The sequence below is a fragment of the Odocoileus virginianus genome, chromosome 28 (assembly GCF_023699985.2).
Source record: "Odocoileus virginianus isolate 20LAN1187 ecotype Illinois chromosome 28, Ovbor_1.2, whole genome shotgun sequence".
In the NCBI taxonomy this organism is placed as follows: domain Eukaryota; kingdom Metazoa; phylum Chordata; class Mammalia; order Artiodactyla; family Cervidae; genus Odocoileus; species Odocoileus virginianus.
This window is the reverse complement of record NC_069701.1, coordinates 38,355,909-38,372,784: the sequence shown is the minus strand read 5'-3', so window position 1 is coordinate 38,372,784 and position 16,876 is coordinate 38,355,909. Positions and strand designations below refer to the sequence as shown.

General features: G+C 55.2%; 2 protein-coding genes and 1 long non-coding RNA gene across 5 annotated transcripts in view; 1 reads left to right on the top strand and 2 right to left on the bottom strand.

The window, feature by feature from the left end:
* DPP3 (dipeptidyl peptidase 3) overlaps positions 1–961 on the bottom strand; it is a 31,046-nt gene extending 30,085 nt beyond the window's left edge. Inside the window, exon 1 of one of the 2 annotated variants that reach the window (XM_020906517.2) lies at positions 849–961. In XM_020906517.2, the coding sequence (XP_020762176.2) occupies positions 849–900 (52 nt within the window). In that variant the 5' untranslated portion in view covers positions 901–961. The remainder of the gene's footprint in view (positions 1–848) is intronic. The other variant, XM_020906518.2, reaches the window with a different exon arrangement.
* Positions 962–4,493: 3,532 nt separating this feature from the next.
* PELI3 (pellino E3 ubiquitin protein ligase family member 3) lies at positions 4,494–14,335 on the bottom strand. 2 transcript variants are annotated; one of them, XM_020906520.2, is made up of 7 exons: positions 14,175–14,335; positions 12,876–13,028; positions 9,726–9,855; positions 8,792–8,893; positions 7,627–7,821; positions 7,119–7,307; positions 4,494–5,503 (listed from the first exon to the last, which is right to left on the bottom strand). In XM_020906520.2, exons 2-7 carry the CDS (start codon positions 13,025–13,027, stop codon positions 4,934–4,936), a joined length of 1,338 nt encoding a protein of 445 aa, XP_020762179.1. In that variant the 5' UTR covers position 13,028; positions 14,175–14,335; the 3' UTR covers positions 4,494–4,933. The 2 variants fall into 2 exon arrangements, with proteins under 2 accessions (XP_020762179.1, XP_070313773.1); XM_070457672.1 differs by lacking the exon at positions 7,119–7,307 and having other exon boundaries at positions 14,175–14,258.
* On the top strand, positions 14,248–16,504 carry LOC110145971 (uncharacterized). Its single transcript, XR_011484413.1, has 2 exons — positions 14,248–14,553; positions 15,210–16,504. It is a non-coding gene; the product is annotated as an uncharacterized lncRNA (long non-coding RNA).
* The last annotated feature ends 372 nt before the right edge of the window (positions 16,505–16,876 follow it).

Below are 16,876 nucleotides of genomic sequence, written 5' to 3'. Positions count from 1 at the left end.
CCAGGGCCAGGGAGGCAGGGTGCTTTGACTAATAACACAAGGGAAGGGTCAAAAGCGAGGTTCTGCATCTCTGGGCTCCCAGGCCCCTCTCTGTGGTCACCCCTCTTCCCTCTCTGATCTCCTGGCCTCACCTTCAGAATTATCCTGCATATTCTTCAATTCTGCCCACCACTGTGTTCACAAGGACTGAGTCCCAGCTAGAAGACCCAGGTTCCAAGACTGGCTCAGCCCCAGACTCCAAATGTCAAGTCAGTTTTACTTTTCTACCTCTAGAAGACAGCCTCTGATAATAACTCCAACCTTACTGGGTGGCTATGCAAATTAGATGAGGTCACAAGGTCACCCTGATCGACAGAAGGTACCTACAGCAGAATTTCCTTGTACTCTTCAGTTCCCACTGCTGGCAGGATCTGTCCCACTCTCATCCCCCTGCCCTCTCCCTGTGCTCAGCCAAGGGACCTTCCCTAAATGAAGAAGCTCAGAGCAGAGACAAAACTCATTTTACAGATAGGGAGACTGAGGCTTAGAGACGCCAAGCAGCTTATCGAGTCTTGCTGCCTGGTTAGGACCTGGGTGTCTCCCAACCCAGAGTATTCACAACGCCCTCTCTAACTCTAAAAGAGTTTCCCACCTCCCCCGCCACTCCCGGAGCTGCTCCCAAATAGCACAAGCCCCTTCGTTCCGAAAGGGATGTTAACCCTTTGCTGTCCGGAGCGATCCTTGGCCTCGGGGCCGCGATGAATTTGGAAGGGGGGACAGGAAAGGAATGATCTTGAGCTCGGCCTAGACGCGCCCTGCCCCCAGAAGATGACACACGGTGACCCCCAAACCCGGTCGCCGCGCCTCACCTGCAGCAGCTGCTCCGACCGCACACTCACTTCCTGCTTCCGGCTCCTCCATTCATTGGGGCTCCGCCAACTCCGCCTCCACCAGCCAATTGCCGAGCCTCGGGGCCCGGACGGGCATCGCCTATAGCCAATAGGGACTCTGAGCCGGGCTCCGCCGGCACGCTGGCTCCCCGCCCCCAGGCGCTACGGGGGTGACTAGCGGAATGGCCCCTGCGGCCTTGGCCTTTTGTCCGCAGGCGGTACACGCGCGGGGATTAGAAACTTCCGTGTTCAGCCTGGCCCAGGCCTAGTCCGAACAGACGGCGCAGACAAGGTACCCCGAATCCAGGCGGGGCAGCGTGGCTGTTACGAACGGAGCACCGGCGATAAACCCCCGCACAGTCCTGACTCCCGCTCTCCTTTGGAGTTTTTCTGAGTCCCCCGCCTTCAGTTTTGGGTACAGGAGCCCGCATCGTTCCTCCGTGGTCTCTAGGACCACGGGTAGTGACGAGACTGCAAAGCCCTCCGTTTAGGAAGTCGAGCCTACAGCCTAGCGGGCTCCAGCCGGGGCTGAGATGGTCCCACCGTGCGGGTCGGGGTGGGGGAGGCGTAGGCGTGGAGAAACGCCCCCAGTGCTGCCCTGTACCCTTTCCAGTTAGCCACGGGCCTGGCCGGGGCAGCAGTTAAATATCTTCGCGTCTGTTTCTTCTGAACAAGGGGCGAGGGGCCTGGTAGTTTCAGGATGCTCGCCAGGTACCGGATGGATGAGAAGCCTGGCCGCGACTCCAAAAGACTGCCCAGGGCAGAGCCGAACCTGCATGTCTGTTGAAACTTACAGGAGGATGGGCTGGGTGGGGTAATGGCATGTGGAAGTGCCTAGTGCCCGGCCTGGGCCAAGTGGGGAACATTTTGAGGGTCCCAAATCAGAAATGGAGCAGAGCCAGGCCATCTAAGGATGAGGCGGGCCTGCGCTGCCTGGTAGCTGTGTGTCCTTGGATGAGTCTCTTTACCTCTCTGAGTCTTGACTTCCTCAGTCAGAAAACCGGGCTAAAAATCCTGGTCTTTACTCAAGGGATGTTGTAAGCTTGAGGGAAGTGTTGACAGTGTTGATGCCCCCTGGTGCTATGCAGAGAAGTGTGGAGGAGAGGGTCTACCTTCCTTGCCAGTTTTTGCCACACCTGTGTCTAGGCCCAGAGCAGCTGCTGTCCCCCACCGGCTCCAGTTTCTCATTCACAAAAGGTGCCCAAGGCCGTTTGGCACAACAGTGCTAACTGTTGGCACTGATGATGATTATCATGACAGGGAGGAACTCAATAAATTGGTCTATGTCCCTAGAAAATCGCCCCTCTTCTTCCCTGTGCCTCAATGCTTATTATCTTTAAAACGGGTGTAAAGTCCTCCCTGACTCGGGAGAGGCTGACATGCAAACGGATAAACGATGAAGTGCCGTCCATCGCCACCAGTGGGCAGCTCAGGCCAAGGAAAGATCACAGTACTCCTGGGAAACCCCCAGCCAAGCTGCATTTTCATCAAGACAGCTAATAAGAGCACTTCCAAAGCTCTATGCTAGTATCTTGACATGGAGGATCTCATTTAATTCCTGCAAAAAAACCTGAGATAGGATGTAATTTTATCTAGGGTACATATCGGGAAACAGAGGCTGATGGAGTCACTGACTTCCCTAAGGCCACCCAGGAAGTCCCCTGGTGTCCCTGAACCAGAGTCTAGCCTTCCACCACATTGTCCCCTCCACCTGCTCCAACACATGTGTGTGCACACATGCGCACACACACAGAATCACATGCAACAGTCCACTCACTGAAGCCATAGCCACCCCTAGCCTCGGTTCTTTCCCATGGGAATAAAGAAGAGGTAGGTGAGGAAGTAGTATTAAGTACATCCTATGTTACAGGTGCCCTTCATACATTCACAACTGCCTGGCAATGGAGGTACAGTTATTCCATTTAACAGTTAAAGAGACTGAGGCTCCAAGAGTTGGAAAGGGGCAGAGCTGTCTGACCCCCTCCACCAACACTGAGTTCTCCCTCTTATGGCACCTGTGCCTTTTACTTGTCTCTGCTAGAGTCTGAGATTCCCTGATAGAAAGGGCATGCAGGTGTTCCCCTGTCTGGTTCCCAACAGAGAGAACAGAGAGCTGGGAAGAGCTGGATTCCTACTGCTATGTGTGTGTGTGTGTGTGTGTGTAGGAGTTGCAATGCTCATATGTCCACCCCAGCACCCTTATTGGGGCTCCCCCGCTGTGGCGGTGTGAAGCAAGAATCTGATTGCACTCTCCTCTCACCACCAGCAAGCGCCCTCTGTCCTCTCAACAGCCCCAGGTCTGGTATCTGTGGCTCCAGCCAGCTGTGTGGAAGGGGGCAGGGCCCTCCTTTTGGAATCCCTAAGGCTCTGCTTTCTATTAGGGATGATGTCCAGGTCGAGTTGGTACTCAGAGCCTTTTTTTCAGAGTTTTATATTCCCAGAACCTCCATCTACCTAATCTTTCCAGTTTGCTTGTCCCAGGAAAGGTCTGGGGCAACCCCAGTAGCACCCTGAGCTTGCCTGGACTCTCAGGAGGAGGTAACACTTAGCCCGGATGAATAGGGATCCAGTTCAGATTTGGTCTCCATGGCAACAAAGGCCCACCAGATGCCAGCCCAACATTCCCACCCCTCATTCGTTTCTGCTTCCTCCATACCCAGCTCACTGGTCATCAAGCGTTTTCCCTGCCACGCCTTGGCCCACGCTGTTCCCCTTACCCGGGCTGCCCTCCCACCCCCTCCCACCCCATCCAAGGAGAGCTGCCCAGTGGCATGGAGAAGAGGGCAGGCTCTGAGGCCAGGCAGGCAGCTGTGGATTAGAATCTAACTTGACCACTTTCTAAACTGTGTGACTTGGATCATGTTCTTTAATCTCCCTGTAAACAGAAAGGGTAACACCTCCTTCCCTAGGTCACTGTGAGGATTAAATAAAACCTCTGAGAAGCAGAGCCTGGTGGCTGGAGAGTGCTCAGTGAACGTAGTTATTATCATCATTAGCACAGTGCAGGGCACGCGGTGGGCATTCAGTTGGTGGTAGCCCTTGTGTGACAGCCAACGCTCTGGACCACGAGTCCTCTCCCTCTCCTCGACCCCTGACTGTCCAGAAATGAGGATCCAAACCTCCACCCAGCATCTTCCCTGTCAGCACGGCCCCAACCTCTTTTCCAGCCTCCTTTCTGCCCCCTGCAGCCCATGCTTCAGCCACTGTGAACCCCTCACCCAGTTCCCTGCATACTTACACCTGAGCTTGTCCTCAGCCCCCTTTCTGCCTAGAGCACCCCCTTTCCTGTAGGGATTCCCAGCAGGCCACTAAGGCAGAGCCCTTAAGCCCCTGCAGTGAAGCCCCTCTCACTTCTCACTTTTCTAGCCACCCGTGAGACCAGCCTCACAACTCCTGATGGCTCTCTGATCCTAGCACACAGGAAGCCATGCTATCATCCAGTAATTGGTCTGTCATTCAGTTACTGGGAACTCTATCAGGCAGGGAACCAGGTCTGTGTCCCCAGATAACATTTGGCAAGGAGGCCAGCCCCCAGTGGGTATCCGCAGATGTCGGTCCCAGCCTGCCGCCCACCTGACACTCACTCGGGGGCTGGAGGCACTGCACGCACGCGGGACACGCGGATTCTTGAGGGCAGCTGAGCAGCAGGTTTATAGAGGAACCCAGGGCAGCAGCGTCGGGGTGATTATCTGGATCTGGGTTGGCAGGCTCAGGGCACAGCCAGCCTAAGCTGGGGGTCAGGGACCCATGGCCCCTTCATTCCCCCAGGGGCACAGTGTAGGCGGCATGATGTGGGATGCCCCTAGAAGGGCTGGGGCAATAGGGCTGGGCCTCCCTCCATCAGCCCAGGACAGAGTTGGTACTGAGAGCCCCATCATTCTGTCTGGGGTGAGGGCCCAGGGACCCCCGCTGGAGCCCAAGTTAGGAGGGAAAGGGCACCGCCCACCCAACGCGTCCATCTGGCCTGGCGATGAGCCAGCAGGTAAAGTCTCACATGCAGAGCTCCCTGGAGGTGGGGGACCCAGGCGGGCAGGCAGGCGTGGCAGCAAGGGGCCCCAGGGGGCCTAGTCCAGTGGCCCCTGGAAAATGAGGCGGACACAGCCATGCTCGCCGGTGAGCCAGGCCCCACAAAAGGGGCAGGCGGCGTGGAACGCGTGGGTGCCATGGGGCAGTGGCGTCTGAGCCCAGTAGCGGGCAGTCTTCTCAGAGCAGACGTGGCCGCAGGGTGCAAAGGCATGGCTGGGCGGCCCAGGGTCCAGGCAGAGGCCAGCCTCCTGGCCGAGCCACAGGGGCACGTAGGGCCCCACGAGGCGGCAGAGGGGACACTCGCGCTCCTGGGGGCCCCGCTCTCTCCGGCAGCCCCAGCCGTGGTAGCCGTGGACGTGGCCGCAGCGGACATACACCCAGGGCTGCTGCTTGTCGGGTGCCGTGCGGCCGCGGGCCGGGCTGGGGAAGGCCAGGGTGCTGAGGCCCACGGGACACTGGGGCCGGGCTGCGTTCGCCTCCTGCCGCTGGGCCTCCAGCTGCTTCAGCGTGGGCGCCCGCAGCAGCCCCGCCGGCGTGCGCCACAGCAGCGTGGCCCCGCACAGGTCGATGAGGGAGCCGTCCTGCAACACGTTGGACTCGTTTTCCACCTGCAGGGGCAGCAGAGGGGCCTTCGTGCCCAAGGGGCTCCTGAACCCCCAGCCATCCGGCCGCCATCACCCCAGTCAAGCCACCCATCCATCCCCCTGAACCTCCCTGGAGGCACCCTGGATGCCCGTGGGGCTGGCTGGGGCAGAGGAGGGGGTGGGCTGGGGCAGAGGACCAGGGGAGACTGAGAAGCCCCATGGGCCAGCAGGAAAAGTGGTCCTGGGTAAGCACCATCCCCCCAAAACCAAAACCCAAAAAACTAGCAGGGACTTTCAGTGGTTAGGGCTCTGCGCTTCCACTGCTGCGGGCCTAGGTTCAATCTTTGATTCTTCGAAGTCTTCTAAGAGTCGATCTTATCTTGCAAGCCAGGCAGCAAGGCCAAAAAAAAAAAAAAAAAATAATCCCAGGCAGGCACCATGCCTACTTTCAGTGAAACCTGCACCTCGGTCACTTCATCTGTCAAATCAGAAAGCCTGGACTCTGGAGTGGGGCTTCCCTGGTGGTCCAGTGGTTAAGACTCTGTGCTTCCCCTGAAGGGTGTTCGAGCCCTGATTGGGGAACTAAGATCCCACATGCCACATTTTGGCCAAAAACAAGGCCTGGACCAAAATAGAAGTTTTGCCTAAAACATTTTCTCAAGCTCATCTCCCCTGATGGCAGAGACCAGAATTTCCTGTGTCCAAAACACCAGGGACTTAGCCCAAACCCTAAGGGCTGAGGTTAAAAGCAAGGACTCTGGTGTTAGATAGTCTGGGCATGAATTCTGGTCTCAGTGTTTACTGACTCTGTCTCTCTGGTCAAGCAACTTATCCTCTCCCTGTCTTAATTTCCTTGTCCTCAAGGTGGGTTTTACTTCCCTGTGTAGCAAGTGGTTCTCATGAATCAGTGTGAAAACTTGGAACAGTGCCTGGGACATAGGAGGTGCTCAGTAGCGGGTACCAGTGAGAGGTTCACAAGCCTAATTTTACAAAATAATGTTTCCCCAGATCTCCCAGTGGAATTGATGCCTTGGGAAGATAAGCCATGCTTTTCTTTGAGGCTTGGCATCTCTTTGCCCCATGTACTCACAGCTAGGAAAACCTCTACATGGCCTCTTTGAGGATCTCGGCCATATGACATTGGGCAAGCCCCATCTCTCTCTAGGACTCTCCCAGCTCCCAACATTAGGTTCCCCATCACCTATGTTAGCACTTCTCCGAGGCCCTTTCCTGCTGGGGAAGAATAAAGCTAAACTTGCCTGAACGTGACAGACACGTTGAAAACCACCAACACTTCAGGCTATAAACTGCTCACACACGGGCCAAGTGTCACCCTCATAAGAGGGTGTGAGTTTTTCAGCTGCTGACATCCTCAGAAGCGCATGGAGCTGTACCAGGTGCTTGTCCATGCTGCTTCACATGACCCTGTGGGCCTCTGGCAGTATGTCGGCTACACCTGGAGATGCTGGTCTGGTCCCCACTGTGGGGCAAATGGCATGTGCCCCCACACGGAGCCTGTTGGGGCTCCCCTGTGCAGCAGGACTGGAGATCACCTCCTGGCTTGGGCAGGGGGCAGGGCAGATCGGGAGGGCCCCGGGAAGGACGAGGGGATGGGGAGGAGGGTGGACAGGCCACCTACCAGCTTCCCCCGCTGCTGTGCCGAGCGGCTGTCCCTCAGAGTATACACATTCCCACAGACCGAGATCTCCCGCCAGACACCCGGGGCCGAGTCCTCAGAGAAGCCGCCTGCTGGGTGCATCACCAGGACCCCGTTGGTGGTTAAGCCGTCCATCAGCCCGTCGGGGGTCCGCCATTTGGCTGCCCGCTCCTGGGACCACACGTGGGATCAGATCACATCCCTGAGTGGCCCCCAGCAGGCCTCGAGCCGGGAATGCTGCCCCTCTACCCTGGAGCCCAGAGGTGGCCCAGAGAGGACTGGAATTGGCATTGTATGACCTTGGGCATCACCTGACCTCTCTGAGCCTCACTTTGCTCATCTGTTAAGTGGGGGTGCTAATCTCCGCATAGGTGGTGGTTATGATTACTGCAGGCTGGTCCATCACCCCTGGAGGCTGCCCCTCCCCAGCCTACCCCTCGGCTCACTCTCAGATGTAGCACTGGTCCCTGCCTGGGGGGGGCTCACTCACTCCAAGGAAGATGTTGCTGGAGGCATCGAAGCCAGCGGCATAGATGCGGGCAGTATAGGGTGGCCGGCGGTCACAGAGGATGCGGCAGGCGTAGCGGGAGATGGTGCTCTGGGCAGAGGGGCCCTCAGCAGCCCCTCCCCCAGGGGACGTGTCTGTCACCACGAAGTCAATCATGTTCTCCGTGGAGCGGCCAATCTGTGAGGGAGAGGAGGGCAAGCACAGGAATGCTGTGTGCGAAGGTCAGTGCTAAGGGCTTCCCACCCCAGGGCTCCCGGAAGCTGTTCTGTGGGCAGGGTGACCCAACGACAGGGAGATGATGCCATCCCAGTTCTCCAGGGTCCATATCCAATCACCGGTGTTTGGGTTTCTCTTTCTCTGTCTCCCCCGCAGTTCTGGGAACTACCCCACTCAATTAAAAACTAGCTGATCTGCAGGACTTCCCTGGTGGTCCAATGGCTAAGTGGTCCAGTTTTCCACACTCCCCAGTGCAAGAGGCCTGGGTTTGACCCCTGGTCAGGGAATTTGATCCCTCATGCTGCAACTAAGACCCAGCACATACAAATAAATAATTTAAAAAAAACAAACTAGTTGATTTACAGATAGAACAGTGAAAGGGTAACTGACACCCATAGTCTGGAAAGGCTCAAATAGTAGTAGAAAATAGTGGATTTGGAGTAAATATTTATTATATATCATGTTAAGCATTTCATGAGCAGATTGCAGTTAACTTTCCCAAGGATGCCATGTGCTGGGACTGTTATGAGCCCCACCTTACAGATGAGGAAACCAAGGCCCAGAGAGGTTAAGGGACTCTTGCCCAAAGTCACCGAGCTCCTAACTGACAGAGCTGGGAGCAGAGGCCAAGCAGTAGGACTCTCACACCACACTCTGAACCCCTAAACTGTATGTCTCCCACAGCCTGGGCGTCCAGGCTTGGGTATGAATCTTGATCCAGCCACTGACTGGCTATGTGAGTGGGAAGTCAACAGCCCTCCCTCGGGTATCCTGCTTCCTCGTCTGAAGAGTGGTCCGCTGCACTGAGGACCCCAAAGTGCCTGCCCCCTGGCCTTTGGTCTGCCAGCCTCCCCCTGGGACACCTGCAGAGCCGAGCATCCAGGCCTGGGGACCCAGTGGCCAGGAGGCTGGTGGAGGCACCTGAGCCTACCTGGAACATATCTGTGTCGCTGTCATGAGTGTACTCGACTATGACCGAGTGGCTCCGGGACAGTGTGTAGGAGATGCTGTGCTGGCCCCGGTTGCTCAGTGCCTGAGGACAGAAAGGAGAAGTCGTTTCACTGGGGATGTAGCCAGGAGAAGCGTGAGCTTCTGAGACAGAAGCTGGAGCCTGACACCCAGCTGCCACTCCCAGGGAAGGGGTGGTTCCACCGCTTACAGAGGGCGAACTGTCCAGCCAGCCCTTTACACGGGTTATCTTATTTGATCCCCATGTGCATGGTCATCACTCAGTCATGTCAGACTCTTCGCGACCCCATGAACCGTAGACCACCAGGCTCCTCTGTCCATGGGATTTCCCAGGCAAGAATACTAGAGTAGGTTGCCATTTCCTTCTCCAGGGGATCTTCTCCACCCAGGGATGGAACCCGCATCTTAAGTGTCTCTTGCATTGCTGGCGGAGTCTTTTCCACTGAGCCATTGGAGACCCCTATTTTATCCCTACAGCTTCCCAAAGGAGGCATGGTTATTATTCCCATTTTACAGTTGAGGGAAACCGCAGCTTAGAGAGGAGAAGAAACTGGTCAGATGTCAAATGACTGGAAGTGGCAGAGCCCAAACTATAACCCCAACCCTCCGAAGCCAAAGGCTTTGCCTTTGTCATTGCTGTGTGATTGTCACGTCCCCTCCCAGAGCCTTGGCCTCCTCTAAAATGATGTTGACCACTTCCCTCCAAGGGATGGGATTTAGTGGTCCAGGAAATACTTTGCAAGCTTCGACACACTGCGAGGAGTCTCCCACCAGCCCCATCCTCTGGTTTCCCAGGGTCGTGAGTGAAGACACGTGGGCTCCCCTGCTCTGGTGGGGCCGTGGGCAGGTAGAACTGGGAAGACTGGCCCCCAGGTCTGCTAGGACGAGCTGCTTGCCTTGGAGACGAGCGGCGTTGAGATGTGGTGAATGACATCTGGCTTCACTCCGTTGGCGTGTGGCCGGCGACTCAGGGCCAGGCGGCTTCGGCGGCGGCCCTTGTCCCCATTTGCCAGACACCCATTGTAGCTGTGGATGAGGGGGTTAAGAAGAAAAGGTTGCAAGGAGAGAGAGACTGAAGGTGAGCCCCCGAGAGACTAGGAGGAACCACCAACTTCTGGGCAGATCCTAGAACAAGCCCTAAAAAGCCCTAGTACCACCAGCTAGAAGAACCTACTCTATCAAATTGGTGCCTTGGGGTGAGGTGGCAGGGGGGTGGTGGTCAGAAGATCTTCAAAAGGGTTGTTATTCAGTTAACCAGTGTTTTCTGGACTCCTGAACCATGCCTGGTCAGGCACTAGGTGCTGGTGGGAAAAGGTGGCATACCACAGGTCAGTTCTGTGCCCTAAGTTGTTTGAGGAACCTGGATGCCACCTGCCCTGACCCAGGCACAAGCCAAGTGTGTCCCAGGCCTAGAGACAGGAGAAAGGAATTCTGACTCCAGGAGCAGGTTTCTAAGAGAGGAGACACCTTTACTGGGCCTTGAAGAACTAGAAAGGAGTCACCTTTAGCAAACTGTCATTTATTAGATCACAACTACTACCGGAAACCAGAAAGGAAGTAAAAAAAAGACCCACAAAGCCACTATCTCTACATATCCATACACATCAAATTTCTTCCTTTCCAGCCTTGTCCAGATCATAGAAGGCAAAGATCGGGTGAGTCATAACCTTGATCGCTGCCATGAACTGCAGCCTCCTGTGTTCCTGGTGCTTCACATTATTAATTACCTAATGGAATCTGTGTAATGTCCTGCCAGGCAAGTATCTTTCTTATCTTTCTTCTCATTTTATGAATGACACAAATTGAGGCTCAGCAAGGTAAAATGACTTGCCTGAGGTCCCAGGCTAGGAAGTGGGAAAAGTCTAGATTTGACATCACATCTGTCTGACTCCAGGCTCTTTTGCAGAAGATTCTCGGTAAGGAGGGCTTACCCTGAGCAAAGGCCCTGTGGCGAGCAGAGTTTGGGGAGATAAGAAAGTGATGACTTGGGTGGGAGACTGCAGTTGGGGAAAATGACCTTGGTGGGAGGGCCCTGAACACCAGGGAGAGCATTTTGAACTTTATTCCATAAGCACTGGGAAGCCACGGCAGGTTTGGCAGCAGGAAGTGAAAAGGATGAATAGCTGCCAAAACAGCCAAGGACCACTTGAATCAGAATCTTCTCTGGACCCACAGAGGGAGATTCTGATTCTGTAGGTTTGGGATGAGCTTGTCAGTGGGTAATTTTCAATGTGCTCTGGGTGGCTCTGATGTCCAGCTGATGTGGGGCTTCACTGCTCTGTGCAGAACAGATGGCACTCAAGAGAGCCTGTCGCCTTAGGTCTGAGCTCTCCCTCATCAGTGGCCTCATTCCCAGCTGTGATTCCAGCTCTTCCTTTGGGACATGAAGCAGTTGCTTTCTTTTTTTTTTTTTGCAGGGGGCAGTGGGGGAAGCGGGCAGTGCCACGTGACTTGTATGATCTTAATTCTCCAACCAGGGATCAAGCCCTGGGCCCTTGGCAGTGAAACCGTGGAGTCCTAACCACTGGACCACCAGGGAATTCCCAAGTGGTTGCTTTTCTAATGCAAACACCCCTGAGAGGGGCATCACTTTTGCCCTCGTAAGCTCTTCCCACATATGGGGGGTAGGGCAGTTCAGGACACAGGCTGAGGGTTCATATGGACCTGACTTAAATCCTGGCTCTTCTGCTTATCATATGACCCGCGCGTGCTAAGTCACTTCAGTCATGTTCGACTCTGTGTGACCCTGTGGACTGTAGCCCGCCAGGTGCCTCTGTCCCTGGGATTCTCCAGGCAAGAGTACTGGAGTGGGTTGCCATGCCCTCCTCCAGGGGATCTTCCCAACCCAGGGATTGAACCCGCGTCTCTTACATCTCCTGCATTGGCAGGCAGGTTCTTTACCACTAGTGCCACCTGAGAAGCCCTATAACCTCTGTAAAATGGGGCTAATTTTTTCAGGATCTACCTCACAGGATCTACCTCACAGAGCTAAATAAGATAAAGCATTTTAAGATGCTTAGCACAGAGTTTGGCATATATTTAACAAGCCCTTGATAAATGTTATCTATGATTATTATTACTAAAAAATAAAAATAAAAGCACATGGCATGTACATGTCAACAAACAGCAGGCATTACTATTTCTAAATAGTCAGCACAGTGATAACATAGTTTATCAGACACTCTCTGCAGAGGAGAGAGAGAGGCCAAAAGTTGGTGTAGAAGGGAGGAAGGAGAGGGATCTGTGCATGGGGCAAGCATCCTGGTCAGGTGAAGGCCAGGACCGGGTGAGGTCTACTCAGCCATCAGCTCACGTTGCTTCCTCTCTCCTGGCCTCAGTTTCCTCATCTGTAGCATGAGGGTCGGCTGTCGCTGAGTGAAAGTGCACTAAACCTAGAGTAAGAAAGACCTGGGTCCAAATCCCAGCCCTGCCACTTAAGAGCTGTGTGCCCTTGGGCCAGCCACTTCCTCTCTCTGAGCCTTGGTTTCCTCACCTCCTTCCTCACAGCATCTTTGTGAAGATTGAAATGAAATAATGGCCATGAAAGGGCTTGGCACAGGCCTGCCTCCCAGAACACTTGGTGCGGGCCAGGCACTGTGCTACGTGCTTTACAGAAATCACCTCAGTCGTTCCTTCCAACAACCCTCTGAGGTATTATTATTATCATCATCTCTACTGGTAAGTGGGGAAACGGAGGCACAGGGAAGTTAAATAACTCATGGAGGCAGGATTTGAACCAAGCACTTTTGCTGGTGAACCAGAGTTCATCCCAGACTACACACACGAGGTGCTTTATGAAAGGCAGCTGGCGCTACTTTCTTCCGTGCAGAAACTTAAGTGGGCAGGGTTGTCTCCGTAATTTATGAAAAATAGGAAGATAAAATAACAATTGTGAATTGAAGTGGGCTTGGTCAAATTTGTCTCCCAGCTGGGAAGGTGAGGAGGGACGAACAGCAAAAGGCTGTAAACGGGGAGAGCTGGGACCCTTGGTCTGGCTGTTCTGTGGGGTGCCTGGTGCCCCGCCCCCTCGGACCAGGGAGGCTCACCCCAGAACGATGAGTTCGCCATACTTGATGGGCTCCTCCCCTGGCTGTGCATCTTCACCAGGAGAAGACAGCACACAAGAGCCCTGGTTCCCCGGGTGCTGGAGATCTGAGGTTCGGGGAGACCCCACTTCAGGGTTTCCTTCCAGCACCATTCTGGGCAGAGGGGGAGAAGAGAAAAAGAGCTTTGCAGCCTCCCACCCCAACCCCCCTCAATGCCAGCTTCAGCCTGCTGCAGGCCACCTAGGCTAAGACCAGAGTGACCTTTCACCCACTCTGTTGCTATGGCAACCACTTCACCTCTGCCTCCCCTAAACTGTCAGCGTTGCTGGGATACCAGGGAAGGGAGATGGATGGGGTGGAACCAAGAGGGAGGAGCTGCCCAATCAGAGGGTCAGAATATTTGGCAGAGCCAGAGGGATGGCTCAACTTGGGGTGGCCAGAAGCTTCTTTTTGGCAGGACCTCTGTCTGGGATGTGCTCGGAAGAAAATCACCCCAGGAGTTGGGGGCCCCTACTGCTCATCTTACATTCAGTTCCTGGGTTTGGCTCTCAGCCCCAGGACTTCTGAGGAACCCTTCTGTCAGGTTTTTGGAATCTACCTATCCATCTTAATCTTTCTGCCCCTTTGCTAGTCTAGGCCTCTATCTGTCTGTCTGTTTTCTCAATGACTCTCTGTCCGCGCCGCTGTCCTTTTCGCCACCCTCGTCCCCACCTCCGCCTGTCTGGGCCCTGCTGCCTCTCCACTCACCCGCCTCAGTCTCCCCACCTCGTCCTCACCCTGCGGACAGGGCTCTGGACACCTCCCGGGCGCGCCCCTCTCCCCCCCTCAGGTGTCAGTCTGCAGTCCCCGGGCCGCTCAGGTCTCCGGAGGCCCGCGGGGGCGGCGCTCCCCCCTCCCGCTTGGGCTGCAGCAGAGCCCGTCTCCGCAGGAAGCCTGTTTGGAAAACATCCCCGCGCAGGAGGGACTGCGCCGGGGCAGGCTGGCGCCCCGCGCCCGGGGCGGGCACAACGACAGCCCAGCGACATACGCACACACAGTCGGCGGCCCCTCCACACAAACACGCGCGCGCACGCACACAGTCCCGCACAACCCGAGCCCCGCGAGCGGTGCCCGGACGGGCGCAGAGCCCACCCTAGACCCGCGACAGCAGGCGCGATGGCGCAAACAGCCACAGGCGCCCGCCCTCGGACCGAGTACCCCCCCCACCCCGCCCCGCCACCCTGACACTCAAACACGCCCCCAGCGTCTGTTGGGGCCCGCCCGGCGAAGCCCCCGCCCCCTCCGCCTCGGCGGGCTCACCTGGCCGCGCTCTGGCTCCCGCTTGGTGCTGCTCCCTCTGCGCCTCGCCCCTGCTCGGCCCAGGGGCCGTTGCGGCGGGATGGGCCCGGCCGGCGGCAGCTCCGCGCTGCCTTGTCACGGGGACACCCGGGGCCGGGGGAGGGGTACGAGCGCAAACAGTCACGCTCCGCCCCCTGTCCCTATGCCCCGCCCCATGGAAGCCCCGCCCCTAGAGACTCCGCCTCTTGCGGCGAAGCTCTGCCCCCGTCGGCGGAGCCCCGCCCTTTCTCAAGAGACCACGCCCCTTATCGAGCCCCTCCGCCTGGGCCCTTGGAAGCCACGCCCACCACTCTGCTCTAGGAACGCTCTCTCCCAACTTCTCGTGATCTGGGGCTCTCAGGTAAGTCTTTGAGACCCCCTTCTCCAGTTCGGGTTCCCCAGACCCCGCCCTAGTTTCTGGAGGCTCCCGGGTTCTCCTTGAGACCCTGGCGCCCCCTTCCTCATCGCAGTCTAGCACCTTCCCCCACCCTGGGCTGGAGGCCCCTTTCCGCAGCTTAGGCCAGGGACTCTGCACCTCCTGCCTGAGACCCCGCCTTCCAGATGGGGAAACTGCGGAATTAGAGGAGAGAGGCAGGGGCGGGAAGGAGAGAGAGAATGGAAATACTAGAGAAGACGGAGGTACGGGTGTGCATCAGCGGGGCGGCAGAGGAAAGCCGCTGCGTTTGATCTGTCTTCCAGCCCAGCTGGACTACTTTCTCTCTGGGCGACCGCTGGCTGGCTCTGGGCCCCCCCCCCCCCCCAAGGTGTCCAGGAATGCCTCCCTCCCGCCCGCCAGCTTGCGCACACCACCGGAGTTGCCACAAACGGGATGGAGACCCTCCGGGCCTGGGTTTGCAAGAGACCTCATCTGTTAGTCTGTGGCAGGTGCTATGGGCTGTGCTTTGAACAAAATAAGCCCTTTGGTTCTTGGGAGACAGACAGTATAACCACCCATTTTGCAGATGAGAAAACAGAGATTTAGGAATCTGACTTGGTTATGGTTATTTTCCCTGAAAGGGACCAGGATTGGATCTCAGCTGTGTGACTCCAGTCTGACTCATAGCTTCTATATACCTTGCTGCTATGACTCGGGACCACACGATGGCAAGAGGGCACTCAGAGGTGCAGAGCAGGAGAGACCCAGAGATGCATCAGGTACGATCCCTACAGCTCATTATCTCTTGGCCTGTTTGGAACTGTAACTGTTAGGGAAATTAAAATGGAGGAAGTCTTGCTCAGGCTGCAGAAGCAGGAGCGCAGGCTTCTGATACCATGCAGGGCGTGTGGGGCTCCTGGGCACAAGGCCTTTGTGCCTCCCATTTCTTTGATTATAGGGAGCAGCATTTAGTCAGCCTCCATGACCTTTCCTGAGTTCCAACGGCAGATTCAAGCAATTATTGGTTAGGGAAGGGAGGGGGTGTGAGACCAAGGAGAAACAAGCAATCAATAGCAGCCTTGGGGCAGGTTTCCCCATCAAGGGATATGCACAACAATATCTTTGAGCTATTTGGCAGATACTGAAACCTGCTCGGAGAAGTTATGGTATGCTCCCTACATAAGACGAGTCAAACCTGAAGGTTGATAATGTTGATGCCTACTTACCTCACCACCAACCCATCAGAAGAATGTCCATGAGCTGATCACACCCTCTTTTATTGTAAAACTTGTCACTTGGTTTGGAGGGCGGTACCCTGCTCTGTCCCCCTTTGCCTGGCAAAGCAATAAAGCTATCCTTTTCTAGTTCACCCCAAATTCTGAAATTTGATTCTGCATTGGTGTTCACAGAAGCTGAGCTTTCAGCATCATGACCTGCTTCTTACCTGCTTAGACACTGCCTAGATTCTGTGCCTGCCTGCAAACATAGGAAGTCAGGTGGGCTTTATATAAGAAAGGGAGTGGGTCTTGGAACTTTTTAAGCCCCTGGAGGTCTGGCCAACCCCCTCAGGGTCTAATGAAATCCCATGATTGGTGAAACAAACAGCATTGGTAAACTGAAAGCAGAGCTTCATTTTTGTGTGCAAACTGATGATGATGTTAGTTTGTGGCCTGGGATTATAAGCAGGAGCCTCCAAACTGCAGTTTGAAGTCTCACCTATGGAGTGCACACACTGTCCTGGATCCTTTCTCAACTGGGACTCCAGATTACTGTTAACAAGCGACTTCCCAGGGCTATTGAAGTCTGAGTGTAGGTTGTCGGCCCAGTTTGGTAATGTATACACTATTGCTTCTCTCCATTGTTTCTATTTCTTTTCTTTTAATGGCTGTATATTGAAATTAAGTAAAATAGTCCTCTATTAAATATTGAAATTGTTTATTAGTGTGTAATAAGTGGTTTCTTTTGTTTAAAAAAAAGTGTCATTCAAACCTAAAACAAAAGTAAAACTTGGGGCAAAACAATAACCAAGAGTTAGAGAAAGCCCAGAGGGTGGACCTTTAATTTGCATCTTTAGAGTGCATGTTTTACTGAAGAAATCAAGGAAAGCTGCACAGAGGAGGCATTCTTTGACCCCCACATCAAGAAAAACAAGTGAAAGTTGGCCCACACACTGTGCAGGAGCATACTTCCTCTCCCTCCCCCCAACTTGTTGTTTATGAAGCTGCCAGTCTTCAAGACTCCTCCTGGGTCTTACCACATCCACACACCCCACTAACTCCTCCATCTAAAAATAGTCCAAGATACCAAC